General features: G+C 44.7%; 1 protein-coding gene across 2 annotated transcripts; it reads left to right on the top strand.

The window, feature by feature from the left end:
- Nucleotides 1-776: 776 nt before the first annotated feature.
- LOC123140846 (uncharacterized) lies at nt 777-4,883 on the top strand. 2 transcript variants are annotated; one of them, XM_044560118.1, is made up of 2 exons: nt 777-2,133; nt 4,454-4,883. In XM_044560118.1, the coding sequence occupies exons 1-2, from the start codon at nt 870-872 to the stop codon at nt 4,489-4,491; spliced, it is 1,302 nt and encodes a 433-aa protein (XP_044416053.1). In that variant the 5' UTR covers nt 777-869; the 3' UTR covers nt 4,492-4,883. The 2 variants fall into 2 exon arrangements, with proteins under 2 accessions (XP_044416053.1, XP_044416052.1); XM_044560117.1 differs by lacking the exon at nt 4,454-4,883 and adding an exon at nt 2,252-4,447.
- The last annotated feature ends 11,588 nt before the right edge of the window (nt 4,884-16,471 follow it).

Raw genomic sequence — 16,471 nt, forward strand, 5'->3', positions numbered from 1 at the left:
CACGTACCTAAAAAGAAGGTTAGCACCACACCTCGGTCCTGCGCCGCGCGCAGCAAGGACCCACCCGCCCAGACCCCCAGAAACCCAAGTCAGGTCCCGAGGCCTGTGGTCCTCACATGTCCGACGGACAGAGCCACCGTAGACACCTCCTTGCGCAGCCACCACAGACACCTCCAAGCTCGCACAGGATGCATCGACAAAAACGGTCGCCTGCCCGACGGACCGTGCCACCTGAACACCACTCTGCTGCCGAGTGGCCCGCACCGCCCAAACCATAGGAGGGGAGACAACGAGAGGCCCGCCGCCACCGACGCCATGGATGCTAGCCCGACGGCGCTTCTGGCGGCGGCGGAAGAGGGTCTATGTTGGGCGGCGGCTAGGTTTAACGCCCGAGTCGCCCGTGTGTGTGAGGGGGGGGGGGGGGGGGGACATGTTTACATACTATAATATTTTTTCCAGATATGTTTACATACTATCCTCGCCACAATTAAGGCCACTCATGAATTAAGCTAAAACCACCGGCTCCAACGCTCAAAAATAACTATGACGTTTTGATACAAAAAATTTCTGATCCATTACAGTTTTATTATTTGAGATGGTGATCTTTTTTATAGTCATCATCACATAGTGAAGTTTTTCTTTTGACAGCAATCACGGTGAAGTTAATCTCACCAGCTGAGCTCTCCCCGCAGATTATGGACGCCCGATGTGCAGATTATGTGCAGAAAGCAATCACGATGTACATTTTCCAAAACGCCCTTCACAGTGTCCAAATTCCAGTCATAACTGCTCCTTTCCCAGATCCCACAATCCCGTGCTAAAACCAAATCGAGACCACCGAGCTAGGGTTTCTCACCACCGGCGGTGCCATGGACGGCAACGCGGCGGACCATCGCCACCAGTCCCCTCCTCCTCTCCTTCCGCCGCCGCATGCCCCCTGGGAGATGGCCTCTCTGCCGATCCCCGACGAGCTCCTGCGTGAAATCTTCCTCCACCTGCCCACCCCTGCCGATCTCGTCCGAGCCTCCGCCGCCTGCGTCTCCTTCCGCCGCGTCGTTGCCGATCGATCCTTCCTTCGGCGGTTCCGCAAGCTCCACGCCCCGCCCCTCCTCGGCTTCCTCAGTTCGCTCAGTCCGCATAGCGGCTTCGAGTTCCACCCCGCCGTGCCGCCTCACCCCTCTGCGTCGGCGGCCAGCGCCGTTGCCCTCGCCGCCGACTTCTCCTTCTCTTTTGTCCCCGCCCCAGCCACTTCTGACTGCTGGGTCCTCCGGGACATCCGCGACGGCCGCTTCCTGCTAGTCAGCGCCGGACGAGGTTTTTTGGGTGGAGAAATGGTGGTCTGCGACCCCTTGCACCGGCGATACATCCTGGTTCCACCAATCCCTGACGACCTAGCTGCTATGGTTGCGAACCCGGGTCTCTCGGAGACTTTCCTCGTTCCCCGGGGGGATGGCCATGATGACGAGGCAGCAGCTGAGGAAGAGACATCATTCAGAGTGATGGGTATGGTGTACTGCGAAGCTAACATCATCTCCTTTGTATTTTCTTCCAGCACCAGACAATGGCGAGCCGCTGCATCCCGTAGTTGGATCGATTTGTTAGATGGCTTGTTATGGTCGCTAGAGGAGAGACTCTTCTGCTGGCGCTGGCGCCAATACGTGTATGGCTGCTTTTACTGGATTCCAGACTGGGAGTATGAAATGAAAATTTTGGTGCTCGACACCCGGAGTATGGAGTTCTCCTTTGCCGACCCCCCATCCGAAGCCAAACATGCATCCAGTAATGATATAACTATGATCGAAGCAGGAGAAGGCAAGCCTGGGATGCTTATCCGTGGATATGAGTACGGCCCATTTGATCACATTTATACTATTTGGAGAAACAATGGTGGGAGTTCTAGCCAGTGGCAGAAGGAGAAGATAATCTCACCCTCATTGGGCTGTGAGTACATGGGCAACGGTTCAATGGGGAAGTACTTGGTCCTGAATCACTTGGGAAACTCATCACTTGAGCCAGGCTTATACATGTTGGACATCAAAACATTACAACTTGAGAGGGTGTGTGCTTCGATAGTGCATGGCTTCGCATATAGCAACTACCCACCATCGTTGTCGTCACCGACAATATCAAGCGGTAAACTCTCTGTCTCTGTTTCTTTTAGTTATTTATTACCCTTCATTGTTGTCCCACAGCTTGTAGATGCTTGATTGTTGGCTATTGTAATTGCTAATTCTTGTTTACACGTTCATAGATGTTACTTCTTTTGTGTTTGTGGCAAAGCTAATGAGGCTCAGGAACATGAAGAATGGATTGTAAGTTATTTTTTAGTCTGTTTTGGATGCCACTGTAAGGTAACAAGACAAGAGGAACAATCTTGAACACTATGAGCACCATTTTGGAGGCATGGTGAATTCATAAAAGCCACTAGATCACAATGATTATTTCAGATTAATGTTCTTATGGTCAAGCTAACTAAGAAGGTATACAAGTCAAATTCTTTTCACCTTTGATTATTTGACCTTAGAAACATTCATTCCAGGCAGTGGGAGTCGTTTTTTTCTCTTTTGATAGATTTAATGAGGAATGAAGTTACGTTTTCCTCATTTTTCCATCTATAAACAGGGCTGTTCCTGAGATTTCACTGGCCCATGGCGAAATTTGAACATGGGGCCCCTTAATACAAAGATCAAAATATAATATACATGTATGTTAAATGTTATCAATAAATACTTAAAGTGCATTGAAAGCTTTCATTTTTTTTTTTACATATTAACTTGAAAAAAATTCTTCTAACACTATTTATAGTTCTCTTATAGGCCCTTCTCCAATCTTATGTCCATTGCTTTGCTATCAAGATAATTCCAGTTTCTAGGATCATACACATCTAGAGTAAAATTGGTTCCGTGTCAAGACTAGCAAATTCTGTAGTAGTTGAATCACATATGTTCTCATAATGACTCGTATTGTTAATTGCCCTTGTCTTTTGGATTAACATTAGTTGTTCCTCCAAGAAATCTATGATCAAGTCGTCTGGATTTCTTCAGCTGCTCGTATTACTCTTAAAAAATCATCAGTAGACCCTCTTCATAATTCTATTAACTCATCTGCTCGTTTCCTCCCATTTTTCCTTTCCTGGCTGCCGGATGCATAAACATCTTAGATGATGTGCGATGCTAAAATCTAAATAAAAAATCAGTGTGGGAACACCACTGCAATGTTACAAAAGTATAGATCAATTCAATTAAAATCTAACAGATCATTAGTTTCTCATGCCAAACTTGGTCATGATAGTCCCAATAGCATATCTTCCTAAACTGAATACGTTGGGGTTGAGTTGTAGTCTAGATCCGTGAGCATGTAGTTGTTGCACAGCGGATCTTGGACCTGTTCCCTGTAGGATCAGATTTGTTGGCGAAGCATACCACGCGGAGGCCAGCGATGGCAAATCTTGGCACCGTCACCGGAGGTCCTCAAGATCAATTCAAGCGCATCAGGAGAGGATCTTGACGTGGCGATAGTACGTGTATTGCCTACGTTGACCTTATCTAGCGAACCATTTGGTATGCCTGTTGTGCGCTATTCAGGGCCCTGTGACGCTTCTACTACTTTGAAACGTAGACAGCCAGACCCAGTATGGAAAACACACCTGCTGGGGCCCCCTTTGGCGTCAGGGGCCCGGGGCGGCCGCCCCATTCGCCACCCTTAGGGCCGGGCCTGTCTATAAATTTATCGCATGGTGTTAACTCCGGATAAGATATATAAGGAGGCATCGCTGGTATGGTTGCTAATAAAAACCCGAACAATTGCTACCACTAACACATCTCCTGTGTATATTCTGAAGGGGTGAGGTTGAACAATTTCGCAAGGAGTACTGTCCTGGCAAAAAATTGCTCAAATATTTTGAAATGAACTTCTTGAGATAAATTAGAGGCACCGTGTTTTTTCAGTGTTTAAAATTTTGAACTTCTCACCTTTCCTCCAAGGCACATGCCAAATGCAATTAGTTTGTAAATTGTGGCTACTAATTAAGACCTGAGTTTTTTTCGTTGACTTGACTTGGAAAGTTGTGGTAAATTACTAGGTAATTTATGAAGTCTTGCAGCAGGAAGCTACATTTCTCTTCTGAAATTTTCAGTTCTCTATGATTCATTTCTGAATTATTGCATGCTTTTATGTTGCTGTGTATTTACTCTTGTGCTGCAAAGTATGATTGTAAACAAACAAAGTGAGTGTTTTGAGGTCATTATTACTAACTGGACCATGCAGCATGTGTGTCGTTTGTTTTAAGCCCTAGTGTTTTACCACAACTATTCTGCTAACTTCTTCATGTGTTTCCTCTTGAGCAATTTGCCAGTCGTTACCCAATATAAAGAACCACCTTTTGTTCTTTTCCTGCAAACAAGCTTCTGAATGTATACATTTTGGTTGTGCATAATTTTGAGATATTGTACAGGTATTGAGGAGGAGGTGCTGGAACAAGGTTATGCATAGATGCCCATCATGATGATGATGCGGATGGTGGAGGTAAGGCTGTGTGTTGAGGGTTGGAGATGGTGCCAATTAAGGTTGTGCTGCAACTTGGCGATAGGGTTGTGGTCTGCAGTAGGGTGCTTTGGGTCGTAATATGGTCATATATATTTGACCTGTTGTTTACCTTGCCTTGTGTGGCTTGATCTGACAAACAATGGGGGTGTCTATGCCGCATAAGGTGGCGAGAGCATCATTGGCATTAAGTTCCTGTGCAATTAGTAAGTAACTGAGACTCTGTATTAGATCAAAGTGATTGTGATGTTGTTGTATTCCTGCTAATACATGTGCCTGCTGTTGCAAAAACATAGTGTGTGGAATGAAGTCAGGTATCTGTAATGAAGGAGAAACGCCAATTTCGTCCTGCAAATGCATAATAGGTGATATGAAACTAAGTTGCTATGTGTACAAAGAAGTGAATCGCATGATTATCTATCCGCTGTTCTGCGGTTTTTCTAATTGTGCCGCATCAGATTGCAATTTATTTGAATGTCAGTCGGTAGTTTTTTCATTTTAATCATAACCAAGGTCGATGACAGTAGCATGTATGTTTTGCTCTTATTTGGAAGACAGTAGTAAGAGAGATGGTTTTATTATGCCTATGTTGTTTTGGACAGATTCTGTCAATTGTCTCTACTAAGACCTCTGAGAGCTCCATGATGGTGGTAGTTTGCTTTATGCTGTCACAGTTACCTTAGCTTGGCTTTTCTATCATGCTTTAGCCAATTCGACATGGTTGGTTGTGGATTTTGATGGGTTGCAGACTGAACATGAAGGAAGTATTTGCTGTTATATCTCTCTAATTCTGCCAGAGGTCAATGTCATAGCATTGTTTGTGTTTTGATTTGTGCCCTAGTACCTCATCTTAGCTATTCAGTTTCTTCCCGTGCTTTTCCCATAAAGAATTTGCCCACTGTTGCCTAATGTTTCTCCCTTAATATCAACAACTTGAATATGCACATAATTTTGAGATATCAAATTCAGACAGGTGTTGAGAAGGGGATGTTGGAACAAGGTGCCAAGGCACTGCCAGCTCAATCAAGAGCCCAAAAGAGATCACCATCATGATGATAAAACTGTTTGCGGTCAGGCCGGTGTGTGGACTGGATATGGTTCTAAATGAGGTTGTGCTGTCACTCGGAAAATTAACCACATGTTGGTCATCAGCAGCGTACGTACCTTTGGCATTATGTGGCACCTTTGGCACAAACAGGGCCAAATGGTTTCTTCAAAACTGTTCTCAAAAAGTGAAATGCCCAGCAAAATCTGGCAAGATTCCATAAAATTGATCTTATATACGTGAGCAATCTGGGAAATTTTGAGCAGATTGGGAGAATAATCAATTCCAATTTTCAGCTGCAAATTGTGATGTAAATTTCAGAGTTCATAGGAATTTTTGAAATAATTCCAGAAGTTGAATAATACATACATGAATAATATGGGAAAGTTTCGGCCCATTTCAATCATTGATTTGAGAAATTCACGTTTCCTAACTTTTGGCTTCAAAATTGGACTAAATTTTGACAGAAATTTCAAAAGTATCCAGAAACTTCTGAGCAAATCTGGGAAAGTTTAATTTCATTTGGACACTGGTTTAAGATATTCATGCATCTGAACTTTCAGCTTCAAAATTGACTGAATTTGTACGAGGAGGTCATCTGTTCAATTTTTGTTCGTTCAATAAAAATTAGAAACCATGTGAACAGTAAAATAGGGGCATGGTGGTCAGTTCTGATCCTTTTTTAAAAGAACAGTTATGATCCTCTTTAAAAGAAAATGTAACGAGAGTGTGATATGGTCATAGAACGATTGTCGGATATGTCCTCTGCATACAATGGTCCTGAAACTTTGTAAGGGCACGAAAAGTTTTTACACCTCATACAAAGCCTAAAATTTTGAACTTCTGCAAATAATTTGCTGGAAGTTCTTCTTTTGAGAAATAAGCAAATATACTTGAACACTGAAACAAATGTACACTCAAATCAGCGTACACTAAACCAGATCACAGGGCACCGGACGTGCCAGCCACACCGATGCCTGAATTCCATTCAGATTCACTGGAACAAGGTGTGGAGGCACTGCGACCTGAAGAGCCCATAAATGCTGATGATGGCGGTCATGCCCGGTGTGTCGAGGATTGGAGATGGCGACAGTTGACTAGAGCCTAGAGGTTGGTCATTAGTTGGGTGCTTTTGGCTCTAAAGGCCGTGGTAGTTTTTTGGGGCGGATTAGCACAAAACTGGTAGCTTCTTGTTAGGTCTCCGAATTGTGGTAGTTTTTTGGAACGGTCGGATTAGGTAGCAAGCATTAACGGCGCATAGTTTCTCAGTAGGTTAACTAAGAGTATATGTAACCAGTCAATGTGATTGCCATCGTGTTGTATGGCTGCCAATCATTGTACCCGCTATTTGCTTCAACTGCGAGTGTGTGGCTTGGAACTTGTTAATTACTGGATCAAGTCCCTTCGAGATGATCAAATTTCAGTCACAAGTGCTCCCAGTCTCCTCATTCGCTTGAAGTAAAACATATGGCGTGCTTCTGTTGCACTCTTGCATGTTTGATGCAATGGTGGTGGTTCCTGAAGACGTTCGCCTGCCAACGCTATCTTGTCTCTCCTGAAGAACCTACCAACGCTCTGTTTCGAAGAGAAGAAGCAAACTTGATGCTGAGAAAAATGGTCCTTTTTCATTCCCTTTGGGTTTTTGGCGGTGATTTTATTAAGAGAAGCAAACTTGGCTGGCATTTTTTATGTGTGTACTCACCTACTGTATGTCTGTAGAGCAACACGCAAACCGTCACAGCAGTTTACTGAATTTTTGTAGTCCAGACATCACCAGATGCCTACGTGTACATCCTTAGATGTTCTTGTAAATCAGTTATTTGAGCCGAGCTCGATGAGAGGTAGCGACGGAACTCGTAACCAGTGAAACAAAGCATAAATGTTGCCTAATCTTAGCATCAGAGGAGTCCGACCATGAATATCACATTGACCGAAGATACCAGCAGGTGTAAGCCACAGGCAGAGGACAATGAAATCACATCGAATGCAAAAACAGTACTCAGCTGTAGTTATTTGATACTAAGAACTATCGTTTGTTCCCTCTTTGCCCACAACAAGCTCTGAATATCCACAAACTGAATACGCCTAGTTTTGATATATTGGCCACGTGTCACCGAGGACGCTGGAACAAGGATGCGCTGCAAGCTCAAGCACATAGTCGCTATGGTCTGAATGGTGCTGATGCGAACGCTGGAGCCTGGAAGCCAGGCAGTGCTGCAGATTTGAGATGGTGGTGAGACTGTGCTGCAACTCGAGAGTTGACCACAGGTTGACTGTCATAGTCATCTACTCCCTCAGTTCCTAAATATAAGATATTTTAGAGATTCCAATATAGACTACATACGAAGCAAAATGAGTGAATTTACACTCTAAAAAATGTCTATATATATCCGTATGTTGTCCGCATTGAAATTTCTAAAAAGTCTTATATTTAGAAATGGAGGGAGTAGAACAGAGCAGTCCTAGAGTTTACCTTGTGTGCCATCTTCTGACGATATCGATGCGTCTTCAGGGTAATGTAGTGAGAGCAAGAGAATTATCGATGTTTAGTTTCTTGACAATCAGTAGGTTGATTAACGCTCTGTAATAAGTCAAAAGGTTTTCATCTTGTTGTGGGCCAGCCAAATTACAAGCGTGGAATGGAACTCGCCAGCCTTTTGGATGAAAACACAGGAAATGTTAGTATTATTTTATTTTTACTTGAACCAAAGTGTAGTGTGTGAGATGTGCATAAGCAGATAATATATATTTTATAGTATTATTTTAGTGGCTAATCTCCTACTTATCCTGTTATTTTACAACTTTATCAGCTTCAAAATTTAAACTACAGAAGTGGAGGCTTTCTGTTAAAAAAATCTGCTCAATTATAATTAGAAGACATATGACAGGTGGGTCCACGGGACAGGGATATAGGATCACGGTGTTTAGTTCCGATCCTTTTTAACAGAAAATGTAAATATGAGTGACGATGGCATCAAGCAGTGAACAAAGCATAAATCTTGCCTAGCGTTAACACCAGCAGAGTCAGACCATGAACATCACACTAAGCGAAGATGCCAGGCACCAGCATGAGTATGCCACATCCACAGGACATGGAAATCACATCAAATGCAAAAACAGTAGTTATCATTCAAACAACAACATGAGCAAGTCAGTGACAGTAACTACATATCCAAGTCAACAACCTTCTGTTGTTGCTAAACCCAAGATATCCAACACTCGAAACAGCTGATGCGGGATGCTGGAGGTCAGGCAGTGTTGAGGATTTGGGATGTGGTGATACAAACTCAACAATTAACCATAAGTTGTTCTGTAGCAGGGTGTATTTGGTTCTGTTTGGTTGTAATACGGTCATCCAGAGTTTATCTTGTGTGCGTTCATCCGGCAATGATTGGTGAGCTTGTTTGTCGGATCTAGCAATGAAACTGGGATTTATCTTGTGTGTCTCGAAAGCATGTGTTTATTTTCTCAGTAGGCTAACTAAGAGATGTGTTGAATCTAACGACAAAGGCCCTTAAAAAATGTCCAAGTTTCAGAATCACTGCAATGTCTCAGAGTCTAAGGACAAAGGCACTCTTACACGTTTGAGAGTTGAGACTGCAATGGCGGTTGGAAACAGTGTGTGTGATTTTATTTTATTTTGGCTATGAAGGAGGGATTTGTTCTGTTGTCGAAGAGAATAAGCAAAATTTGAAGGAAATATGCTCTAGAGGCAATAATAAAGTTGTTACTTATATTTATACCATGATAAACGTTTATTATCAAGCTAGAACTGTATTAACCGGAAACTTAGTACATGTGTGAATACATAGACAAACAGAGTGTCCCTCGTATGCCTCCACTAAGACTAGCTCGTTAATAAAAGATGGTTAAGTTTCCTAGCCATAGACATGTGTTGTCATTTGATGAACGGGATCACATCATTAGAGAATGATGTGATGGACAAGACCCATCCATTAGCTTAGCACTATGATCGTTTAGTTTATTGCTATTGCTTTCTTCATGACTTATACATGTTTCTATGATTATGAGATTATGCAACTCCCGAATACCGGAGGAACACATAGTGTGCTATCAAACGTCACAACATAATTGGGTGATTATAAATATGCTCTACAGGTGTCTCCGGTGGTGTTTGTTGAGTTGGCATAGATCGAGATTAGGATTTGTCACTCGATTGTCGGAGAGGTATCTCTGGGCCCTCTCGGTAATTCACATCACTATAAGCCTTGCAAGCAATGTGACTAATGAGTTAGTTACGGGATGATGCATTACGGAACGAGTAAAGAGACTTGCCGGCAACGAGATTGAACTAGGTATGATGATACCGATGACCGAATCTCAGGCAAGTAACATACCGATGACAAAGGGAACAACGTATATTGTTATGCGGTTTGACCGATGAAGATCTTCGTAGAATATGTAGGAGCTAATATGAGCATCCAGGTTCCACTATTGGTTATTGACCGGAGAGGTGTCTCGGTCATGTCTTCATAGTTCTCGAACCCGTAGGGTCCGCACGCTTAACGTTCGATGACGATTTGTATTATGAGTTATGTGATTTGATGTACCGAAGGTTGTTCGGAGTTCCAGATAAGATCACGAACGTGACGAGGAGTCTCGAAATGGTCGAGACATAGAGATTGATATATTGGACCATGCTATTCGGACACCGAAAGTGTTCCGAATAGTTTCGGGTAAAATCGGAGTATCGGAGGGGTTACCAGAACCCCCCGGAAAGCTATTGGGCCTCATGGGCCTTAGTGGAGAAGAGAGAGGGCCGGCCAGGAGGTGGCGCGCGCCCCCCTTGCCCCAATCCGAGTTGGACAAGGGGAGGGGGCGGCGTCCCCCTCCTTCCTTCTCTCCTCCTCCTCCTTCCCCCCTTCTCCTTGTGGAAGTAGGTAGGGGAGGGGGGCGAATCCTACTTGGAGTAGGACTCCCCCCCTTGGGCGCGCCTCCCCTGGCCGGCGTCCTCCTCCCTCCCTCCTTTATATACGGGGGAGGGGGGCACCCCATAGACACACAAGTTAATCTTTAGCCGTGTGCGGTGCCTCCCTCCACAGTTTTACACCTCGGTCATATTGTCGTAGTGCTTAGGCGAAGCCCTGCGCCGGTAACTTCATCATCACCGTCACCACACCGTCGTGCCGACGAAACTCTCCTTTAGCCTCAATTGGATCAAGAGTTCGAGAGACGTCACCGAACTGATCGTGTGCAGATCGCGGAGGTGCCGTGCTTTCGGTACTTGGATCGGTTGGATCGCGAAAACGTTCGACTACATCAACCACGTTACTAAACGCTTCCGCTTTCGGTCTACGAGGGTACGTGGACACACTCTCCCCGCTCGTTGCTATGCTTCTCCTAGATAGATCTTGCGTGATCGTAGGAATTTTTTTGAAATACTACGTTCCCCAACAGTGCCATCCGAGCCAGCTCTATGCGTAGATGTTATATGCACGAGTAGAACACAAAGAGTTGTGGGCGATAATATTCATACTGCTTACTAGCATGTCATACTTTGATTCGGCGGTATTGTTGGATGAAGCAGCCCAAATCGACATTACATGACCGCGTTCATCAGACTGGTTCTACCGTCATGCTTCGCACACAGGTGGCTAGTGGGTGTTTGTTTCTCCAACTTTAGCTGAATCGAGTGTGACTAAGCCCGGTCCTTGTTGAAGGTTAAAACAACACACTTGATGAAAAATCGTTGTGGTTTTGATGCGTTGGTAAGAACGGTTCTTGCTAGAAGCCCGTAGCAGCCACGTAAAACTTGCAACAACAAAGTAGAGGACGTCTAACTTGTTTTTGCAGGGCTTGCTGTGATGTGATATGGTCAAGACGTGATGATATATAAATTGTTGTATGAGATGATCATGTTTTGTAACAGTTATCGGCAACTGGCAGGAGCCATATGGTTGTCGCTTTATTGTATGAAATACTATCGCCATGTAATTGCTTTACTTTATCACTAAGCGGTAGCGATAGTCGTAGAAGCAATAGTGGCGAGACGACAACGATGCTTCGATGGAGATCAAGGTGTCAAGCCGGTGACGATGGTGATCATGACGGTGCTTTGGAGATGGAGATCAAAGGCACAAGATGATGATGGCCATATCATATCACTTATTTGATTGCATGTGATGTTTATCTTTTTATACATCTTATTGTGCTTAGTACGGCGGTAGCATTATAAGATGATCTCTCACTAAATTTGAAGGTACAAGTGTTCTCCCTGAGTATGCACCGTTGCTACAGTTCGTCGTGCCGAGACACCACATGATGATCGGGTGTGATAAGCTCTACGTTCACATACAACGGGTGCAAGCCAGTTTTGCACACGCGGAATACTCGGGTTAAACTTGACGAGCCTAGCATATGCAGATATGGCCTCGGAACACTGAGACCGAAAGGTCGAGCGTGAATGTTCACCATTGAAAACTACTACATCTCACGTGATGATCGGACATGGTTTAGTTGATTTGGATCACGTGATCACTTAGATGATTAGAGGGATGTCTATCTAAGTGGGAGTTCTTAAGTAATATGATTAAATGAACTTTAATTTATCATGAACTTAGTACCTGATAGTATTTTGCATGTCTATATTGTTGTAGATAAATGGCCCGTGCTATTGTCCCGTTGAATTTTAATGCGTTCCTAGAGAAAGCTAAGTTGAAAGATGATGGTAGAAACTACACGGACTGGGTCCGTAACTTGAGGATTATCCTCATTGCTGCACAGAAGAATTACGTCATGGAAGCACCGCTAGGTGCAAGAACCGCTGCAGGAGCAACTCCGGACGTTGTGAATGTCTGGTAGAGCAAAGCTGATGACTACTCGATACTTCAGTGTGCCATGCTTTACGGCTTAGAACCGGGACTTCAACGACGTTTTGAGATGTTCCAGGAGTTGAAGTTAATATTTCAAGCAAATTCCTAGATTGAGAGATATGAAGTCTCCAATAAGTTCTATAGCTGCAAAATGGAGGAGAATAGTTCTGTCAGTGAACATATACTCAGAATGTCTGGGTACCACAACCACTTGACTCAACTGGGAGTTAATCTTCCTGATGATAGTGTCATTGACAGAGTTCTTCAATCACTGCCACCAAGCTACAAAAGCTTCGCGATGAACTATAATATGCAAGGGATGAACAAGACAATTCTCGATCTCTTCGCAATGCTAAAGGCTGCGGAGGTAGAAATCAAGAAGGAGAATCAAGTGTTGATGGTTAACAAGACCATTAGTTTCAAGAAAAAGGGCAAAGGGAAGAAGGGGAACTTCAAGAAGAACGGCAAGCAAGTTGCTGCTCGGGTGAAGAAGCCCAAGTCTGGACCGAAGCCTGAGACCAAGTGCTTCTACTGCAAAGGGACTGGTCACTGGAAGCGGAACTGCCCCAAGTATTTGGTGGATAAAAATGATGGCAAAGTGAAAGGTATATTTCATATACATGTTATTGATGTGTCCCTTATTAATGCTTGTAGTAGTGCCTGGGTATTTGATTGATTCTGTTGCTCATATTGGCAACTCAAAACAGGGGCTAAGGATTAAGCGAAGATTGGCTAAGGGCGAGGTGACGACGCGCAGGGGAAATGGTTCCAAAGTCGATGTGATCGCAGTTGGCATGCTGCCTCTACATCTACCTTCGGGATTAGTTTTAGACCTAAATAATTGTTATTTGGTGCCAGTGTTGAGCATGAACATTATATCTGGATCTTGTTTGATGCGAGACGGTTATTCATTTAAATCAGAGAATAATGGTTGTTCTATTTATGTGAGTAATATCTTTTATGGTCATGCACCCTTGATGAGTGGTCTATTTTTGTTGAATCTCGATAGTAGTGATACACATATTCATATTATTGAAGCCAAAAGATACATGTTTAATAATGATAGTACAACTTATTTGTGGCACTGCTGTTTAGGTCATATTGGTGTAAAGCGCATGAAGAAACTCCATGCTGATGGACTTTTGGAATCACTTGATTATGAATCACTTGATGCTTGCGAACCGTGCCTCATGGGCAAGATGACTAAGACTCTGTTCTTCGGAACAATGGAGCGAGCAATAGACTTGTTGGAAATAATACATATTGATGTATGCGGTCCGATAAGTGTTGATGCTCGCGGCGGGTATCGTTATTTTTTGACCTTCACAGATGATTTGAGCAGATATGGGTATATCGACTTGACGAAACATAAGTCTGAAACATTTGAAAAGTTCAAAGAATTTCAGAGTGAAGTGGAAAATCATCGTAACAAGAAAATAAAGTTTCTACGATCTGATCGTGCAGGTGAATATTTGAGTTACGAGCTTGGTCTTCATTTGGAACAATGAGGAATAGTTTCGCAACTCACGCCACCAGGAACACCATAGTGTAATGGTGTGTCTGAACGTCGTAACCGCACTTCACTAGATATGGTGCGATCTATGATGTCTCTTACTGATTACCGCTATCGTTTTGGGGTTATCCTTTAGAGACGGCTGCAATCACGTTAAACAGGGCACCATCTAAATCCGTTGAGACGACACCATATGAACTGTGGTTTGGCAAGAAACCCAAGTTGTCGTTTCTTAAAGTTGTTGCGATGCTTATGTGAGAAAGCTTCAACCTGATAAGCTCAAACCCAAATCGGAGAAATGTGTCTTCATGGGATACCCAATGGAGACTGTTGGGTATTGTCGGTGCCAAAACCGGCGGATCTCGGGTAGGGGGTCCCGAACTGCGCGTCTAAGGTTGATGGTAACAGGAGATAGGGGATACAATGTTTACCCAGGTTCGGGCCCTCTCTATGGAGGTAATACCCTACTTCCTGCTTGATTGATCTTGATGAATATGAGTATTACGAGAGTTGATCTACCACAGAGATCGTAATGGCTAAAACCCTAGAAGTCTAGCCTGTTTGACTATGATTATGATGATTGGCCTCTACGGACCTAGCACTCTGGTTTATATAGACATTAGGTCGGTTACAGAGAAAGGAATCTTCATATTTGGTCGCCAAGCTTGCCTTCCATGCCAAGGAGAGTCCCATCCAGACATGGGAGAGAGTCTTCGGTCTTGTATCTTCACAACCCATTAGTCCGGCCCATGTCTAATAGGTCGGACGTCCAAGGACCCCTTAGTCCAGGACTCCCTCAGTAGCCCCTGAACCAGGCTTCAATGATGAGGTGTCCGGCGTGCAGATTGTCTTCGGCATTGCAAGGCGGGTTCCCCTTCCCGAACACGCCAAGATAGTTTTCGGATGCAACGAATGTGTCCGGATCTGCAACACAAGTACCACACACAACCGCAGAGAGTATAATATTTCACGAGTCCAATCTGCCGACAACTTTTTTGTAATGTGACATCACGTTTGCCCGGTCATTATTTCGAACCGTTTCTTGTCCTGCCGTTCCACGTTTCGAGGTGTGGTTTTTATTGGCATGTCTTGTCAAAGCAGAGATCGTGTCCCCTTATTGCGGGGTTCTCATCAATACGAGCGTGGGTAACCCAACTGTTCCATTGGGATGATTTCTTTGGAATAGGCAGATTTTTAGGCTTAGGAGGAGGCGTTCGATATCTGTTGCCTTTATAAAGGAGCCAAGGGTCGTCTTATTTTACGCCAACCCTTTCCTGAGCCCTTACAACCCCAAGTTCTAGCACCCAAGGTTCGACTTCATTGCTTCAAGCTCCCCAATCATGTCCGGACCCAGCCCACGGGGCCGATGGGTGGCTTCCTTTGTTACAGAGGAGGACATTGCGAAGCTTCGTGCGGCCAGATACCTGACCGCGGAGATCCCCCACAGGCTTCCTACTCAAGGACAGGTTATTCCTAATGCTCTCTGGCCAAAAGGCTCCTTCACCGAAACTCCCAACCTATGGCAGCGGGAGTGGTTTTACATCACTGAACCCCGCGGTACCAAGTGGGCAGCTATACCTGCGTTTTGATCTGGCCCTCCGTTACAGCTTGCATCATGGATTAATAAGGGGCTAGACTGGGGATGTATTGACGAAGTGCAGACTCTACAGAGCCGCATTCGGAGCCTCCTTGAGAAGGACATCGATCTTATCAACGTGATTCAAGTAATGCTGGTCCGCCGGGCCCTGCCGTGCCAGTGACGGCCTCTCCGTATGTGGGAGTTTAATCCAGAAGGACCATGGACCCTCCAACACTTCTTCGGCACTACGCACAAAGGAGTGTGGAAGTTGTTTTTCGGGAAACGAAAACAGTGGCCAGACACCACCGAGGACATCGGCCTTGACTGCAACCATCTGGATACCTCGGTAAGCGCTCGACTCCCGAACAATTTTTAGCTATGCATGCCATAATACGATACTGAGCAAACTATCTTTTTCCAGGGCTGGATAAAGAAAGCAGAGCGAATTAAGTGTTCGGCCCCCCTTCCCGAAGACTCAGCGGATCCCGTACTAACGAGGATGCTGGCCCCGACAACATACCAGATGCCTGTGAAGGAGAACAAGGCGGAGAGCGAGAGGACCAAAGGCGGCCTCCATCCCGAAGGTATATCAGACACTGTGTCCGGGGAAATCAAAATTCCATCGTCCGAAGACAAAAGTGAAGGAGAAGCCAACATCTCTTCTCCCCATGGCAAGAAAAGGGCCGCCTCCTCAAGTTGGGAGGAAAAGGCTCCTAAGTGAGGCAAGATGCCCCTGTCGCGCGGCTCGGGCTTGGAGGACGACGTTGTCGCGCAGTCCCACAGTGAAGACAAGCCTTTAGCCAAATCGTAAGTGAACAAGGGTCTTTTAAACATATCCCGTTCCTTTCCTGTGACCAAGGTAACATCTAGAATATATGTTTTTGTAGCTCGGCACACAGTCTTCTTCAACAATCCTCTTCCTCGGGGGATCTTCTCCCGGAGATGATGGAAAGCGAGAC

This window comes from Triticum aestivum, chromosome 6D (genome assembly GCF_018294505.1).
Source record: "Triticum aestivum cultivar Chinese Spring chromosome 6D, IWGSC CS RefSeq v2.1, whole genome shotgun sequence".
NCBI lineage: Eukaryota > Viridiplantae > Streptophyta > Magnoliopsida > Poales > Poaceae > Triticum > Triticum aestivum.

Bases quoted from the DNA above. Each gene is read 5' to 3' on its own strand.
- LOC123140846 (XM_044560117.1), top strand. From the start codon at position 870: ATGGACGGCAACGCGGCGGACCATCGCCACCAGTCCCCTCCTCCTCTC. The intron at 2,134-2,251 runs GTAAACTCTCTG...ACACGTTCATAG, and splicing joins GTCACCGACAATATCAAGCG to ATGTTACTTCTTTTGTGTTT.